The sequence below is a fragment of the Pelobates fuscus genome, chromosome 5, assembly GCF_036172605.1.
Source record: "Pelobates fuscus isolate aPelFus1 chromosome 5, aPelFus1.pri, whole genome shotgun sequence".
Classification (NCBI taxonomy): Eukaryota; Metazoa; Chordata; class Amphibia; order Anura; family Pelobatidae; genus Pelobates; species Pelobates fuscus.
Window position 1 is genome coordinate 188,415,656 of NC_086321.1, and position 18,559 is coordinate 188,434,214.

General features: G+C 40.5%; 1 protein-coding gene and 1 gene segment (V, D, J or C); both read left to right on the forward strand.

Annotated features, from left to right (window-relative positions):
• The window catches only part of LOC134611209 (M1-specific T cell receptor alpha chain-like), a 433,017-nt gene that overhangs the window by 11,688 nt on the left and 402,770 nt on the right, over window positions 1-18,559 (forward strand). The gene's annotated exons all lie outside the window — the stretch shown is intronic.
• LOC134611210 (T cell receptor alpha variable 2-like) lies at window positions 8,266-9,594 on the forward strand. The segment is given in 2 exon segments: window positions 8,266-8,339; window positions 8,502-9,594. Coding segments are annotated over 2 exon segments (444 nt in total).

The window sequence follows — 18,559 nt, forward strand, 5'->3', positions numbered from 1 at the left end:
CTGTTATATCTCTTATATGTAATCCTGTTACTGAATAACCTGCCTGGGGCATATTGCATAAACCTAATCTCCTACTACCTACTACCTTACCTATAATTTAATGTATAGGTTCTCAATCTTATTATAAGCTATAATTTTGTGTATAGGTTCTCATTCTTATTCTTACTACTGCCTATATATCTTATATGCTTCTACCGATGTCCTATTAACCTGACTAGGGATTATTGCCTAAATCTATATTTTTTAGCCACAAAATACTGACCTGTAATTTCATTTATAGGTTCTTCTTTCTCCTTTTGTCTTTATTATTTCACTTCCTTTAAGTCCTGCTTTCTCATTGTTTTCAAGACAAACCATGTCTAAGATCACAAATAAACAACCTAAAGCTTATTCCAGTTTCAGTCTCATATCTAACCTGATCAGAAGCATGACACACAGAGCGGACTTTAATGCCTTCATGATGGAATGGGACTCCCTTTAGTTTTTATTTGAGCATGGTTAAATCTTTGCTCACAACAGGGAGCCTGAAGTATTAACCAAACCCTGTGACAGATGAAGCCATTTTTAGTTGCTTTAGACTTTTTGAAGTGGCACCAGACTGACAGATAAGCTCTATGCAGAGTTAGAAGTGAGCACAGCTTAGAGCCTTCAAATCCATAAATAGTACTCAGTGTTTTTGGGCTGCAAGCTTGTTCACCAGGGTCTGAAAATTCCCTGACCATGTCACTATGCCTGTCTCCAGCTGATTGTGATTGGTGCTGGGCTTTGCACGCTGCTCAGCACCAATCACAATGTAATCCGTTCCATTCATAATTACATAGAATGTAATTGTGAAAATAACCAGCAGATGGAAGTCACAGACCACTATACTATTTTGAATAGAAAACCCATAAACTCTTATCAGAATTAAAATTAGCAGTTAGATTTATCATTTAGCGTAGGGTTAGAGTTAGTATTAGGATTATCTGTAGGTTTAGGGTTAGTGTTAGGATAAGGTAAGAGCTAATGCTGGGTTTGGGTTAATGCTGTTTTAGGGTTATGGATAGTGTGAAGTTGGGGCCAATGTTTATTCTGTATTCTTTTTTGTCACATTTAAATGTTATGCAAATATTCAATTTGGTGTATTAAATTAATTAGGCATGCATTTTATTTTGAAATTAATAATATAGTGCATACTAAGGTCATTCAGGGATGGCAGGTTATTCCCTAAACTCCAAATTGTATAAGATTAACAAAAACTGGTTTAAAAATTGCCAAGTTATGCTATAGCTGAGTTGGAGAATTTTTCAATTACAGCTATTTTTGCCTAACAGTTGGCATTAAACTTGGAGATTCTGTTTCAGACAAATTGCCAATCAGTCCAAATTTGGCTGACAAACTGAATTCTGAGCTGCCACATACTCTAATAACAGCAACCTTGCCCTGGGATTTGGGGTTAGCTAGTTGCCTGTTGGGGGCATTCTTTGGGCAAATAGTTCAAAATGGCCTGTCGGGGTCATGTTTTCAGATTTATATTTCATTTTACTGTATTTGAGTTAATTCAGGTACTAAATAATTTTTTTGATAACTGAAGCAACATGAATGTGTGTTTGTACTTATGTGGATAAACATTTATTTTAAATTGTTGATTTTTTTTTTTTTACACATGTGTATCTTTGTGCTATGAATTTTTATGCAGATATTTCCCTCATTAAAATAGTAATGTATGCTATATTTTTAACTTATATATCATTACTTACAGTTTGGTCAATTAGGGCAGTCATAATACTGCTTTATATATTGGTGGTCAATGATCTAAAATCTAAGGTCAATGTAGTTAAGTATATCTTGTATTTTAGTTTGAATGTATTTACATCAAGTGGTGAATTCATAAAATGAGTGCTATTAATTATATGTACAGAATACATTTGAGTTATTTTTTTTATATATATTTTTTATATCTTTATGATATAAATGTGGCCTACCACATATTAATATATGGGACAGAGAAGAAACAAGTAATATAATATTTCTCTTTTTTTCCTTTATAAATATATGAAGTTACTCTTGTTATTATTAAGTAGACATCAGAATCAGCATGCAAGCACACATATGCTAATTAACTCTGTGATATTTGGTTAAAGACTGTAAAATATTTTAAAAGTTTAACTGTAAGAAACAGTGATATTAAAAAATAAATGGTTGGAACAGAAAGGAAAAAAAAGAGCCTTTAATATGAAAAAGTGAAAAACGCTGGTAGCAGAAAAAAGGGGGGTATCCCCTAAACTATGAATAACAAGTGTGGGAAAAAAAAAAAAAAAAAACTAAGAAAAAGTCTACCAACAATGTATTCCCAAATAGGAGAGTGATATCAAATGTAACTTTTAATCTGTATCTAAAGTAAAATAATAACAAAAGAAATAATCGTAGATAAAAACAAAATGGAAGATACAGTCCTCTCTATTTAAGGTAAATAGGCAGCAGTAATATACTATTAGAATCCTAAAGGTAATGATTTTTAGTAGTGAGCGGCTTGTAGAGTATAGACAGAAGGGGGAATAATATTCCAAGAGTATATCTCCTTTCAGAAATGTGCCTTTAAGGACACCCCTTAACAAATCCTACTCTATTATACTGCCTCCCACTACAGCTCCTATAGTTAAGGATACAAATTGTAACAAAAGGTGATACAAAGTCATTCGAGGACTGTGCAACCATGAAAAACTAGGAAGCTACTGTCTCGAATCACGTCTAACTGTAATGCATTAACACCAAGCTAGTCTGTTGGCTATCTGTAATCACATTGGTAGTTGGTAACATAAGTGTAATGAGTAAGCCTCCTGTGCCCTGATGCGCGCGTTTCACGAGAGTGGCTCATCAGAGAGGACTGGATCTTCCATTTTGTTTTTATCTACTATTATTTATTTTGTTATTTTACTTTAGATACTGATTAAAAGTTAAATTTGATATGGAGAGTTGTCATTTGGAGAAAGGGATACTATTAAGATGGCAAACTTTCATTCATGTTGTGGATTAGCTGTTTATTAGTGTGTCCTGCAATGCAAAAACAGTTACAATATTGCTTAAATGCCAACCCTTATGAACAGACAATATCAGGCATTTTTGCAATGCCAATTCTGATTTGGAAAAATTGTAGCAAAAAAAAATGGAAGTTAGAGAACTTTGTTTAGAATGATTTATTATAATCGTTTTCCTTTTGCTATCTTGCGTTCATGAAAACACAGAGCAGGCATATTTTTAAATTGAAAAAATGGTTATTAAAAAAATAAAAAAATATTGTATGGAAACGTGGACCCAACCAACTCACCCATTCCACCATAAGATGAACAAAGCTTTCCAAAACATCCAGTTGATAGCATCAGTGACCGTGCTTCAGTATGAAAAGAAGAAAAAAAAAAAACAGTGCCGTATCAACTTCTCCTAATTGTGCCTGCAGAGGTAGCAGGAACTAACCAATACATTCAAGTGGGGCAAAACCACTGCAAATGAAAGGCATTTGAAAAAAGTTGGAGCTGCATTAGCTTGAGTATGGTTCATGGCTTCATCAGTTGCAGGGAAATTTGAGAGTGTTATGAATTACAAAAGTTCCCTGTAAAAGAAAACCCTTGCTCATTTAGACAGTGGTAGCAAAATATTTTAAGTGTTTGATTTTGCTGAGAAACAAGTCTGGATCTGGATAAAGAAGGAATGTAATGAGAATTCACAACCTTGCTCTTCTGCAGGGAATGAGGAAGGAGTGGTGAAATGTATAACATTGGATTTGATATTGAAACATTTTGGAAATATATATCTCCCTTAAAATGAATATTTTATACGCATACATAATATAACAGTATTAGTTACAAAATATACAGGATTAAAGGACCACTATTGGCATCCAGACCACTTCAGCTCAATGAAGTGGTCTGGGTGCCAGGTCCCCCTAGTTTTAACCCTGCAGCTGAAAACATAGTTTCAGAGAAACTGCTATGTTTACACCGCAGGGTTAATCCAGCCGCTAGTGGCTGCCTCTAGTCGCGTCCGTCATTTAAATCACACTTATTTGACGCTGGATGTCCTCATGGAGTCCAGTGTCAAAAAAAATCCCCATAGGAAAGAGTTGAGTAATGCTTTCCTATGGGCAGGTTTGAATGCGCGTGCTCCTCTGGCCGCGCATGCACATTCGGCTCCACTCGTAAGCTGACGCCAATGGAGGAGGGCAGCCAGGCGCTGGATTAAGGTAAGCAAATAATTGGCTAATAAATGGTGACTAGGGCTCTATAGCATTTGGAATACATATTTGTATTCCTAACACTATAGTGTTCCTTTAATTAAACAGTCTCAAGGCATACTAATAGTTGCAAAAATGTATGAGGATATTGAGAAAAAGATAAAATAGCATGGAATGTCTGTGTTGATTGAGCTTAACTTACTTAATTGCTTCAAATTATATCACAAAATGATTAAAATGTTTTATTTTGCTATGAATCAGGAGGAGGTATGATATTATTTGCCTGCTGAAAATGTTGCAAATTTTTTGAAATGTTTGATTTCGCTGGGAAATTATGGAGCAGGTCTCAATTTAATTGCTTGCAGATAACATAGCAAAATTTTGAAATGTTTAGTTTACGGAAGCATATCTGGATGTGGAGAAAAAATGAATGCAAATGAAGTGTGCAGAACAGTGGAAACAATATGTACAAAAGAACTCTCTCACAGAGCTTTGTCCATATTAGCAGCTTTGTTGGTGATAACGAACTCAACATGCAGCATGTTTGCCTACAATATATTTGTTAAAGTTTGCTTTTTATCCATCACTTCAGTGTATAGCAGTAGACATCAATGCCCTGCTGCCCTAAAAATCCACTGTCACCCTGACATTCTGACAAGGTTGGACCTTCTCCACTAACACCACCATACCCAGGCACCATGGGCTTAGTGTGTTGTCAAGAAGAGAAAGGTATGTTGGCCAGTAGGAACATGCCATAAATCTGTGGGGAAGTATATGCACTGAACAACAGTCTTAACCAGCTGAACTTTTATTACTTACCATGCTGGAATGGTACAGTGCTAGACGTATGTTATTGCAAAGAAATTACATATTTTGGAACCTATTTTGTGACCTGTATCAGCTGATTAAAGAGCTCTACTGCTATCATAAAAGTAGATTTTGTTTGAGTAAAATGTTTTCTGAGTCTGCCACAAGTTCAGATGACTTGCAGTTCAGAACAAACTAAATCCCTAAAAAAAAGTTTTAAAATAAAGTCTAAAAATAATGAAGGATTGCACTGAAGGATTCTAAAGATATCATATTATAAGCTGAAGATCAAAGGGGTGATTATTACACCAGGAGTCCTGGATCACTGTGTTTGATATTTTGTGCATTTACCACTTCATCGGATGGTCTCAGATAATGTGCTTAAAGGGAAACTCCAGTGCCAGGAAAACGATCCGTTTTCCTGGCACTGGAGGGTCCCTCTCCCTCCCACCCCCCAATCACCAGTTGCTGAAGGGGTGAAAACCCCTTCAGTGACTTACCAGAGGCAGCGACATGTCCCACGTCGCTGCTTCCTCCTCCCCCGCCGCTCCTCCTTCTGCTTACGTCGGCCGGTGGGCGAGACTGATCCCGCCCACCGGCCGAGGAGACCTAATGCGCATGCGCAGCAATGCCGCGCATGCGCATTAGCGCACCCCATAGGAAAGCATTGAAAATGAATTTCAATGCTTCCCTATGGGGAATAGAGCGACGCTGGAGGTCCTCACACAGCGTGAGGACGTCCAGCGACGCTCTAGCACAGAAAACCTGTGCTAGGGACCAGGAAGTTCCCTCTAGTGGCTGTCTAGTAGACAGCCACTAGGGGAGGACTTAACCCTGCAAGGTAATTATTGCAGTTTAAATAAAACTGCAATAATTACACTTGCAGGGTTAAGGGTAGTGGGAGTTGGCACCCTGACCACTCCAATGAGCAGAAGTGGTCTGGGTGCCTGGAGTGTCCCTTTAACCCCTTAAGGACCAAACTTCTGGAATGTGTCCTTAAGGGGTTAATGCATGAAACTCATAAGACAGCAGTCCTGGTTTACTGGTGTGGTGGTAGCCCCAGGTTGTGTGTGTTTTATATTTTTTTTTAAATAAAGATACTGCTATTTTTTTATCTTGGATGGTGATGCAATGTTCATTTGGCATTCCCCATGTGTGTTTTGATTTATGTTCATGGAGGCACGCAACACCACATCGCATTCCGACGTGACATCGGCGTGCTCCACCTTCATAGGGTTTCAAGAAGTAGCGGGAGGATCAGATTTGTAACAAGGTGTGGATGGCGCCATTTGGGGTATAGCAGAGGCTGGACTCCGGAGTCACATACTGCCAGCGGCAATGTGACTGGAGTCTGTTTGTTGGCTAAAGGGGTGTGCTGGGATTTTGTAGAGGGGGAGACTGAGATTTAGTAGAGGGAGTAACTGGGATTTAGTAGAGGGGGTGCTGTGGTTTAGTAAAGCGGGATGCTTAGTTTTTTTTATACTGTACTTTTTAAAATAAACCTACGTTACTATGAAAATGTAAGGTTTTTGTTTTTTTTTGCGGCCTACATAAACTTAACCTTGTTTATGTGGCCCGTGCTAGACTTTGAGTTTGACAAGCTTGGTTTGCACTAATAAAGTTTGATTTCTTTTATTCACATTAAAGTATTGAAGAATAGATCTGGGAAGTAATATATATTGTACCCTAAAGAATTGAAGAATGTATCTGTCAAGTAATATGTATTGGTGTGTTTTTCTGCATCACGTTTGGGTGACATTTTAATGTAAAGGCATAACAATTTGTATGTATTCCAATTCATTATATAGCCATTCCACACTGCACTGTTATTATGCTCTGTGTAAGGTTTTTTAGAGTTGTACATGGGGTAGTTGTGAAAGCTCTCAAATAATAGTTTCTTAACCCCTTAAGGACCGAACTTCTGGAATAAAAGGGAATCATGACATGTCACACATGTCATGTGTCCTTAAGGGGTTAAGCTGAATTCATCACTCATTTTTTATTTTTTCAGAACTTATGCATCAAAGAATTTCAAATAGTATGTATGCAGTTTGGAGTGAATTTATACAAAAAACACACTAGTCACCCATTTAAATATAGAACAAGAACACAAACAGGTATAAAAAATACCTAACAAGCTCTAAACTGTAGAAAACAGGACTCCTCCCAGTCCTCGCAATACAATGTAAATAGAAAAGATCTACAGAACAGAAAAAAATAAAAGACTCATAGAGTAGTATAGCCAGTATACATTGAATCACCAATTTTTAAGGTTGCACTCACAGGCATAAATTGATAGTAGGCGTATCTCAATAGTGGGGAGATGATATAAGGTCCTCAGCATGGATTTTTGGACATGTAAGAGAGAAATAAACCACAAATAAGTGTAGATGGTCTAAGCAATAAGACATGCACTTCAATATATTGCACTTATGAATTTGTAGTTATATATAAGCATATCATCAGATATTTTCCACGGCCATCCTCCTCCAATCGATGTAAAATAAGAGGGATACCTTATCTAAGTTATAGAAACTATTTATTAACGTGAAAAATAATGAATATAAACAGAATCATACAATAAAAATCTCTCTAGGGGCAGGCTGCAGGGAGATACTGCAAACAATTACCCCTGAGGAAGTCCGATTTGTTACGGACGAAACGCGTAGGGTTGGACTATTGTAGAGAGATTTTTATTGTATGATTCTGTTTATATTTATTATTTTTGCTTAGACCATCTACACTTATTTGTGGTTTATTTCTCTCTTACATGTCCAAAAATCCATGCTGAGGACCTTATATCATCTCCCCACTATTGAGATACGCCTACTATCAATTTATGTCTGTGAGTGCAACCTTAAAAATTGGTGATTCAATGTATACTGGCTATACTACTCTATGAGTCTTTTATTTTTTCTGTTCTGTAGATCTTTTCTATTTACATTGGAGTGAATTTATGCAACTTGTATCACACTTTCAGTGGGTGCTTCTCAATCATGATTGAAAAACCTTAAAAAGTTTTTTACACTGTCAGAACCAATTGGACAGGAAATTATAAAATAGTCTATTTTGCGATTCTTATTGAAAGCACAAAAATCAGCAAATATAAATTTTATCTGCCCCTAGATTTATATTGGGTACAACTTGAGCCTCTCTAAATGTGTCTTCAATGTTTGTAACTTAGGATCCGCCCCTTCATAATACAGATAATGGGAGCATGAGCCCATCACACATGACATCTGGCTGTATCTCTGCTACATCATGTCTGCAAGCAATGCACACACTTGTATTTGGATTATACTGTGGATTTTCTTAACAGTATGTAAGTTCCCAAATATAAGGATATTATATTTTATTCTCTGCTGCATGTTTTAACCTGTCTATTTGTTTTGTTGTCTATGAAAATCATTGACTTGCAAGTTCTGAAAATCATGATAAATATAGTAAGCCGAATATAGAATTTATTTTTGTCTATTTGTTTCAGGTGCAGAAGGGAACCAAGTGGATCAATATCCATTAATCACAGCGAGAGAGAAAGAGACTGCTCAGATAAAGTGTAATCACAGCATTACTAATGCTAACAGCTTGTACTGGTACAAGCACATTAATGGGAGAGCCTTAGTTATGGTCATCTCCGGATTCAGTACAGATTCATCTAATGGCAGGTTTCACATGGCCATCGATCGCAGTCAGAGATCTACAGAGCTGTCTATTGAGTCAGTGGAGATAAAGGACTCAGCTACGTATTACTGTGCTGTGGAGCCCACAGTGATACAGACTGGGAGGAACCTTGTACATATACTACAGAATGCTCCTGACTGTATACAATATGAATACATACATGTAAGGAAAAAGGTTAAAATATAGTGACAAGCATTTAAATTGGTAGATTGCAATTATCTCTCTTTGTTTTAATCAATATATCTATTTGTTTATAAAAAAAAGCAGAGCAGTTGAATCAAAATTAGTTAAATTGCATCATAATGTGTGTCAAAGTTTTCAAAAAGTGCATAGTATTAATTCAAGATGCAATGATAAAAATTATAATAATCTATGGTAGGAGTGAGTTTAGGAATTTGAAAGATTTCAATTTTTTTAGCACTGTATTTTCTTTCAAATCTATTACACAATTCCTGGCAAAATATTGGACATTTTTAGTAAAACTATAAATTATTAAATAAATCAAATAACAGCAATAGAACATGTAGTTTGTTGCAAGTCTCCAAGACTAGATTCTACTAGTTATTATTACCAAAATGAATGGCACTCAGTTTATTGACCTCACATTTACAGAAATTGAATCTATGACTCTGATATACTCTGTAGATGGAGCAAAACAAACGACCTACAATTTTTGTGTTTGCCTACGGATTCTTTACTATCTTTGTAATACCCAGTAGTTGTCCAACGGTGGCAGTATTATGTATAAAATGTAAAATGTATAAAACAGACAGACACCTATAAATATAAAAAACAAAAAAACAAATGGAAAATCTATGAGTATGCTATGTTAATGTTGGAACTGGAAACAGTAGGTTGTGGAGAAAGCAGATTAGTCATCCCGTAGCATCAAATAAATTGTATTTATTTTATTGCACAACTAAAATTAATAAAAAAATTGTCAATGGGATTGTGTTTGGATAATTTTTTTGCATTGTGAAGATTTTGATCTAGCATTTGCAATACCACTGTCATTATCTCATAGTTATAGGTTTGTAATAAACCTATTTAGATGGCAATAAAACAATACTATTGGGGTTACTGCCTAAAGTCCAAATGGCCTGAATAGGGCAAAACCATTCATCTATATATGGGACAACTTGGACTGCAAAATCCAGATTTTGTTGATGATAGTTAACAATGTCCAGATGTTGTTATTAAAGCCCTGAATTGGCCAGAATTTAGTCCAGATTTCAGCCGACTGCACCCCTGGGCAGCTGAATTCCAGACAGAATGCTGCAAATCTGGACCCGGAGTCTTAAAAAGGATTTGCCCGCTGACAGTATTATAGTTAAATAACCCTTGGTAGCGGATTAATTATGTGCCAGCACTTTTAAAAGGTTTTTCTTTTTAAATCCTATGGGACACTGTTTTAACTCCCTGTGCTACCCCCTCCCTGTGATCAATGGGGTCATGTAGAGGACTTATTATTATGGAAATTCAAAAATGGCATTTTCCAGTTTAGTATATCCTGCTGTGCTCACATGCATACTGATCAGCAGCCAAACTGTGATCAGCAAAAAATAATAATATTCATAGAAAATACTCTTCTTATCATAAGTGCATTAAATAAATATTAAGTACATTAAATAAAATAGTGTCATCCAAATCTGATTCACTTTATATAGAAAAATATGTAAAAATAGAAAAAGTTGGGAAACATCACCTAAGCATAACAGAAGCACCACCACCTCACACGTCTTATGTTAGGATATTAGGTCAGGGAAACAACACACGCATTTAAAGGCATGCAACTGCTGTTATAGCACAAAAACCAATGAACCCTAATTAAAGGATAAACACACCACTAAACAATGCTCCAAAGAATATGTGTCATTGGTATATAGGTCTATAACAGCCAAACATAATAGTGACTACAAAAAGCTTATATTAACACATCCACCAAAAGAAATAATACAACAATACATAAATATATTAAATCCATGTTATCAAACTAGAAATAATATAAAAATGGCAGAGAAAGAGATAAACAAATTGCTGATTATAATTGGAATACACATTTCACATCACTAATCAATTTGTTCTAGGCAGCAGTGAATATCTTTTAAATTCTATTACATACAAATAGAAATTTAGCATATACTAGAACAAAACAAATTATCCTTAAAACAAGTCATCAGAGTAATAATTCTTATTCCTGATATGTGCAAGAAAACATATGTAAGAAATAAAGGCATGATTTGACTCATACTGCCTGAATAGCAAACCAGCATTTCCCTGGATCAAATACAGCAACATGGGTCATCTATCAATGTAGGGGAAGATCTTATAAATATTTAAATCTAAAGAAAATTAAATAAATAATAAACAAAAAGTAAAAAATAAATAATACACAAAATGACCTTACGCCAAAAGGTTTCCTGGCAAACGAAAGATGTAATTCAACTGGAGTCATCTACCTCCTAATATGCCCTTGTAGGAGACACTACGTAGGAAGAACAAAAAGAAAACTAAAAACAAGACTAGGAGAACACATCCGAAACATCAAGAAGGGAATAACTACCCACAACCTTTCTAGACATTTCAAAACCCACCATTAAAGCAACCCAGCAGATCTGGATTTTTTAGCTATCGAAAAAGTGACCGTCCATTGGAGAGGAGGGGATTTGGAAAAAGCCCTCGATAAGACTGAAGCTAAATGGAATTCTAAACTCAACAGCCTGGAACCTCTAGGCCTGAATATTCCCTATCAACTAGTTTTAGACTTTTTATCTTTATCTCTATTTTTTTATCTATTTTTATTTTTATTATTTATATATTTTTTATTTTTATTATTTTTATATTTATATCTATTTTTATTTTTTTATTTTACCACTTTTTCTGATTTATATTCAACATTAAAGTACTAAGGAGCCTTTTTAATCGGTCTTTGGGGTATCTTTTTATTATTTTTATATTATTTTTATATTGAGAATTAAGTATTTTATATTGAAAACGAAGTATTCTATTCATTAACTATAAGATTTCTTGATTATGATTACGAGCCCATAGAACTTGTATGACGCAAAGCACGTGGTTTACAAAAAGTATTACTGACTATAATAGATCCTTTACATTGCATAATAAATTCAAGTTGAAATTGAATACAAATTCAAGATATTCCAAATAAACAAAAGGTTATATACAAAGCACTCATAAAGAAAACATTAGAAATTAAGACAAATCCCAAACTACCTCCAAAGATGTGTGACTCCTCTCACAAAGGATGGCACATATTTTGCACTCACCAAAGTCCCACACTCCTGGAGGTAATATTGGGAGTCAAACATAAAGGAATTGTGAGTCATTGGAAATTAGACTAGCCCCCAAAATGAAGTTGTTCTCTGTATCATCATTATTATTATTTGTCAAAATGGAACTTGATAGCAATAAGACCCTTATCATGGGGAATGGCAGAATATAGTGTGCAGACATCCAAAGTCACCCAAAGGTCACAAATATCCCATAATTGAATTTCTAATTAACTCAAGAGATGTTTGGTGTCCATCAGTTAAGAGGAAAGTCTGCCTACTAGAAAGTGAAGATAAAAATCAATTTTATTAAAGACACGGAGGCTCCTATTATGCATATCTCTTTCTTTATTTCCTCAGCAGCAAAGATAGAGGAATATAAATATTATCAAAAATGAAAGAAAAAACTGTACAGGCATAACGAGTAGCCAATCACATAACAGAGGAAGTAGCTATATAAGTCCTGTGTCTCCCACAATCCCCCTCTTTCTTTGCTGCTTCCTCAGACAGCTAAGTATTTTGCTTGAGCTCTCCTACTCATTGCATTTTATTTACTTGTGATTCATGTTTTGCTTATGCTTTGTTTCATTATTGTCGTTTTTATTCATAGTTGATTACTATCTGTTACCTACATCGTTGGTGTATTTGGGGGTTCCCCTAGAGGCTTTGCCCGCCGCTGCGGGCTGTTTTTCCCCTCCTACCGCCCCTGTTGCCGCTTCTCGGCGCTATCTCAGCCGCGTGGCCCTTTCCCTGTGAACGCGACTGAGTGTGCTCGTTTTTCCACTCTCGCGGGCTGCCCACGCGGGTGGGTGCACGCGCCCCTTCCCCCGCCTGGAGCCGGTCCACGGGCACACCCTGACACGTGCGGCGGCCATTTTGGGCGACCATTCGTTTCACCCTGCTGTGCCGTGCGGTCGGTCCCTTCCTACGGGTCCCCTTGCTACACCAACGATCAGGTTTAGCCATTTTTTCTGTTCTACTGGGTTAATCAACCCATTTTTTCTAGTATTCGATTTTGCTTCTGTTGCACCTCACTATGCAGGATTGCAAAGATGGGCCTACTGTCCCCTCTGGGGATTTTACGATAGATAATCCCGAGGGCGCTATGGCCTCTCAGGAACTCCAGGCCTTGTTGGAAGCTACTATGGCTTCTTCCCTTGAAAAGGCTATTGCCTCCGCTATGGGGACTGTCTCATCCTCCTTTGCCCAGTCACTTCAGTCTGCGCTCTTGCCTTCTATGGCTGCCCCTAACCCCCTGGGTGCGGGGTCCCCTTCCCCTGCCCTAACTGTGCCGGGTGCCCGTAAGGCGAAGGCAAAGGCTAGACATCTCGGGTCCCACTCCTCGATGCAGGCTTTGCCTGCCATGACTGACACGCCTTTGGCGGTCGCAGATAGCGCGCATCCCACGCGCACAAGAGCCCCTGGCCGGGCTAAAAAGGCTAGATTGTGGAAACGGGCTAGAGCCCTGGATGATGGGTCGGATACCGACCGGAGTGTGGACAATGATTCCGATGTTATGGAATATGACTCCTATGGGGAGGACGAGTCTGGCGAAGATCAACCCCTTACGGGTGTCACCCCTTCGGGGTCCTCTGCCGTCCCCCGTAGAAAAGTGCCAGACCCCGCTGGGGATAATGATAAAGGGCTTTTAGACCCACAGGGGAACCCCCTGTTTGACCCGGACGACCTGCGTCACCCGTGGTCTGCCGAATGGGTCCCTCCGGACCATATCGCCCAGTATGTGGCTAAGAGGATTCGCACACCTCTGTCAAAGGAAGGCCGCAATAAATTGCGTGCCGAATGCCCGCGACCTTCCCTCCCTGGCGCTGCCTGTAAGACCCCTGAAGTGGACCCTCAAATTGCCCAATTTCTTAATAAATCTGGGTGGAAGCCTAAAAAGGGTCTTGATCACTCACTAAAAGGGTGCCAGGATAAAATTCTGGATACGCTGGGCCCCCTGTCTAAACTGTACGAGCTCCTCGAGGCAGCCCGTAATGGCGACTCTGTTCTAGATATGGACGTGGCCATCGGGTGGGTCCAGCGAGCTATATGCCTTGTGGGGAATGCCAACACGGCTATGTCTTCCGAGAGACGCAAGGCTATTCTCTTGAAAATAGACCCTAAACTGGCTGCTATGACCGTAGCTGAACCTGACTCAGCCGATGAGGGGATGTTGTTCGGCACATCCTTTGTGAAGGACATGGGGTCCTATGTAAAAACCTTTACGCTATTGACAAGGCGCAAGCTAATATGAAGCGCGTCTTCGCGCCCAAGGTTTTCGGTGGGGCCGGGCGTAGCAGGAACCGTCCTCCCGGCCGTGGTTTCCGTGGCTCATTCAGGGCCAACAGAGGTTCCTTTTTCCCCTCTCGTGGGCTCCAGGACCCGAAAACGCCTCCTTTCTTCCCGGCCAGAGGGAGATCGTGGGGCTCTAGATACCCCCGTGGTGGGTCGTCGGGCAGACGCCCTTATGGTGAGTACCCCTTCTTCCCTTCTCGATCAGGTTCGGGTGGCGGGGAGGCTAGCCTTATTTTACCCAAGGTGGGCAGTTGTTACCTCAGATGCTTGGGTTCTGCAATGCGTAAAGGGTTACCAACTAGATTTTGTTTCCCTGCCTGTCCAAACGTATACCCCCAGGGAGTTATCCCTCCCACGGGAGCAGGACGCGATGATCTCCGCGGAAGTCGCGGAGATGCTCTCAAAGGGCGCCATCGAAGAATTGCCGTTCGCCACTCCAGGCTTTACGAGCAATCTCTTCCTTGTACCCAAGAAAGGGGGCGGTGTCCGCCCAGTGATAAACCTTCGCCCTCTCAACGCCTTCCTACGCTACCAACATTTCCAGATGGAAGGCATCCATTGTCTCAGAGATCTTCTGAGACAGTCGGATTGGATGGCCAAATTGGACCTGAAGGATGCGTACTTCACGGTTCCAATAGCGATAGAATCCAGGGACTACTTGCACTTCACCTGGCACGGACGGCGTTGGCGTTTTACATGCCTTCCGTTCGGCCTCTCCTCGGCTCCTTGGTGTTTCACCAAGGTTATGAAGCCGGTGGTGTCGTTCCTCCGTACCCTAGGGGTTCGACTAATTATTTACCTGGACGACATCCTGATCATGTCACAGTCGTTGGAATGCCTGAAGTTGCATTTAGACTGGACGATCAACCTCTTACAGAACCTAGGTTTTCTGGTAAACTGGGACAAGTCGGTCCTGACACCCGCCCAGTCTATGGAGTTCCTGGGGTTCCAGGTAGATTCCGTGCGGCAATTCCTGTACTTACCAGAATCCAAGATAAAAGCCATCCAGAAGGAGCTCCGTCGAGCTCTTCGCGCTTCGGACTTGTCAGTCCGGCAGTTGGCGAGGATCATCGGCCTACTGGCCTCCTCCATTCAGGCGATATTCCCAGGCCCCTTACATTACCGGGCTCTCCAACGGCTCAAGGGGTCACACCTACGTTCGGGCCGATCGTACGAATCCCGACTTTGTCTGGACGAGGAGTCCAGAGACGAGCTGGTATGGTGGTTGGCACACATGGAAGCCTGGAACGGAAAAGCAATTTTCGGTTCCGTTCCGGACGTGGTCATAGAATCAGATGCCAGCTTGCACGGCTGGGGGGCTCGTTGTGGCGACATCTCCACGGGGGGCAGATGGTCCGACGCAGAGAAGTCGTTACACATCAACTGCCTGGAACTCCTGGCGGGGGCCTTTGCGATTCGCAGCCTTACCCCTGGAAAGGCGAACTGTTGTGTCCTCCTCAAATTGGACAACGTATCGGCAGTCCGATACATAAATCACTTGGGCGGAACCAAGTCCAAAATGTTGGCTCTGCTGGCGAAGGACTTTTGGCAGTTCTGCCTCCTAAACAACGTCTCGGTGACGGCAGAACATATTCCGGGTCTGGACAATTCAGGTGCGGATTGGAACTCCAGACATTTGAGAGACTCGGGAGACTGGCGTTTGCACGCCTCGGTCTTCCAAAGCTTAAACAGGCTGTGGGGTCGGTTCGAGATAGACCTGTTCGCATCTCGACTGAACACTCAGTTACCGAGGTTCTTCAGTTGGAGACCGGACCCGGCGGCAGTGGCGACGGATGCCTTTCTTCAAGAATGGCCTCCAGGCCACCTGTATGCCTTTCCCCCATTCAACATGATCGCTCGTACGATCTCGAAGCTGGTGCGTCACGACTGTTGTCTGACCCTGATCACCCCTCTGTGGAGATCACGGCCGTGGTTCCCTCGTCTGATGGAGTTGTCCATAGACTTCCCTCGTCTGTTGCCGAACTTCCAGGACCTCCTTCTGGATCCGGATGGGAACTCGCACGAATTGGTGCTCCAGCACCAGTTGCCCCTGGTAGCATGGTTCCTTTCAGGGGACGCTGGCTTGTCCCTGACGTTCCACAGTCGACTCTCTTGCTCCTCGATAACGCCTGGGCTCCGGGCACACGATCAGCTTACCGAGCTGCATGGAAGTCTTGGTCTGATTGGTGCATGGAACGGGCAGTGGATCCCATATCTGCCCCTCTCCATTTGATACTGGGGTTTCTTACAGCCCTGTTCGACTCAGGCAAGGCGTACAGGACTATCAATGTTTTTCGATCGGCCATATCGGCCGGTCATGGTGGTTTGGAAGGTGTACCCATCGGCAAACATCCTTTTGTATGCCGTCTTCTCAAGGGTATTCGCTTCGTCCGTCCGCCTAGGTCGTCAACATTGTGTTGCGTTTTCTGTCGGATTGGTACCCTAACCAGGACTTGACTCTTAAACAACTATCCTCCAAGATGGTTATGCTGTTTTGCCTGGTCTCTTGTAAGAGAGTCTCCGATGTTAGGGCTCTTGACTGGGGTGCCTTTGTGTTTACGCCGGATGGCGTTACTTTCACCATATCTAGGAGAACTAAGTCGGCGTCCAAATCCTTCGTATATCCTAGATTCCCGTTGTGTCCGGCGCTCTGCCCGGTGGATTGTTTGAAGGCCTATCTAGAGGCTACACGTGCGGTGCGCTCATCTGAACGCCATCCCCTATTCATTTCGTTTAAGGCTCCTCATCGCCCAGTATCGACTCCGACGCTGGCGCGTTGGATTCGTTGGCTTTTATCCCTAGCGGGTATAGACACATCTGTCTTTACGCCTCATTCTGTAAGGGGTGCTATGGCCTCGAAGGCATCCACAGTTGGTTGCCGCCTAGAGGACATCATGCGCGCTGCGGACTGGTCCCGAGAGTCGACCTTCAGAGACTTCTATTTCAGACCAATTGAACACGTCGCATCTCAGGTGATAGCACAGCTTTAAACTTGCATAATAGGAGCCTCCGTGTCTTTAATAAAATTCCTAGATTTTACTAGTAACATGACGTAAAGTCATGATTTTATTAAAGACACGGAGGCGAGTATTATTCCCTCCCACCCTCCCGGTGTGGATTTGGGATTGGAGATGCTTCGATGCTATACGAGTACGTGGGCAATTGGGTCTGTATTGAGTTCATGTTTTTTGTACTGTGCAGTTTTTATCATGCCTAGATGATTTGACAGTTTTATATTGATTTCTAATCATGTATATATATTCTATTTCAGCATCATGTTTCATGTAGATCCATCACGCTTATGTTTGGTAAGTCTACAGTTTGAGTTTGGAAATTACCATATTTTTCTATCTTTTTTAGCTTGAAGTTCTCGTTTTGTTTCCCGTTTCCTGCTTGGATCAAGTGGGACATCGTTTATCTTACCTGGTCTTCGGTTGCGCAAGAAAGAGGGGGATTGTGGGAGACACAGGACTTATATAGCTACTTCCTCTGTTATGTGATTGGCTACTCGTTATGCCTGTACAGTTTTTTCTTTCATTTTTGATAATATTTATATTCCTCTATCTTTGCTGCTGAGGAAATAAAGAAAGAGATATGCATAATACTCGCCTCCGTGTCTTTAATAAAATCATGACTTTACGTCATGTTACTAGTAAAATCTAGGAATTATTTCTGCCAAATGTTCATTCAAAGATGCAATACCTGCCACTATTGGTGTCCCAACAACATTATCCAGTTCTTTATGCACTTTTGGCAAATTATGAAATATAGGTAAAATTGGATACTTAACCATAATTATTCAAATAAATCTCCATCAATAATCACATAATCAAAGGGCATAAGCCAAATTTTCTTTTAGAACTGGATTAGATTTCCCAGTGGGATTAGATGACAGTTGACTGTAGGCTGTCCTATACCCCAGCTGTCTCTTTGCAAATGTTATCCTCCATAATTTACATCTCCTATGTGGATAGTGTACTTTCTAGTGGCAGAACTACCAGCAGTACAGCTGTACCCTATTCTGTAGGGCAAACTCAATAGGCAGGCTTTACTGTCGGCAGCCAGTGCTGGAAGGAAGTGACAACCTGTCAGATTACTAGAAATTAGGCAGCCATTGTCATCACTTAAAACACCCTGTAAAAATTAGGGGGCTATAACCTCCCTCTGGTTCACAACCAATGTGGGGAATGTTTTAAAAAGTAAAATAACCATGAGTAATATGGGGTAAAACTTACTCACATATTCCTGAGCAGGTAGCACTACTCAGTTGATACAG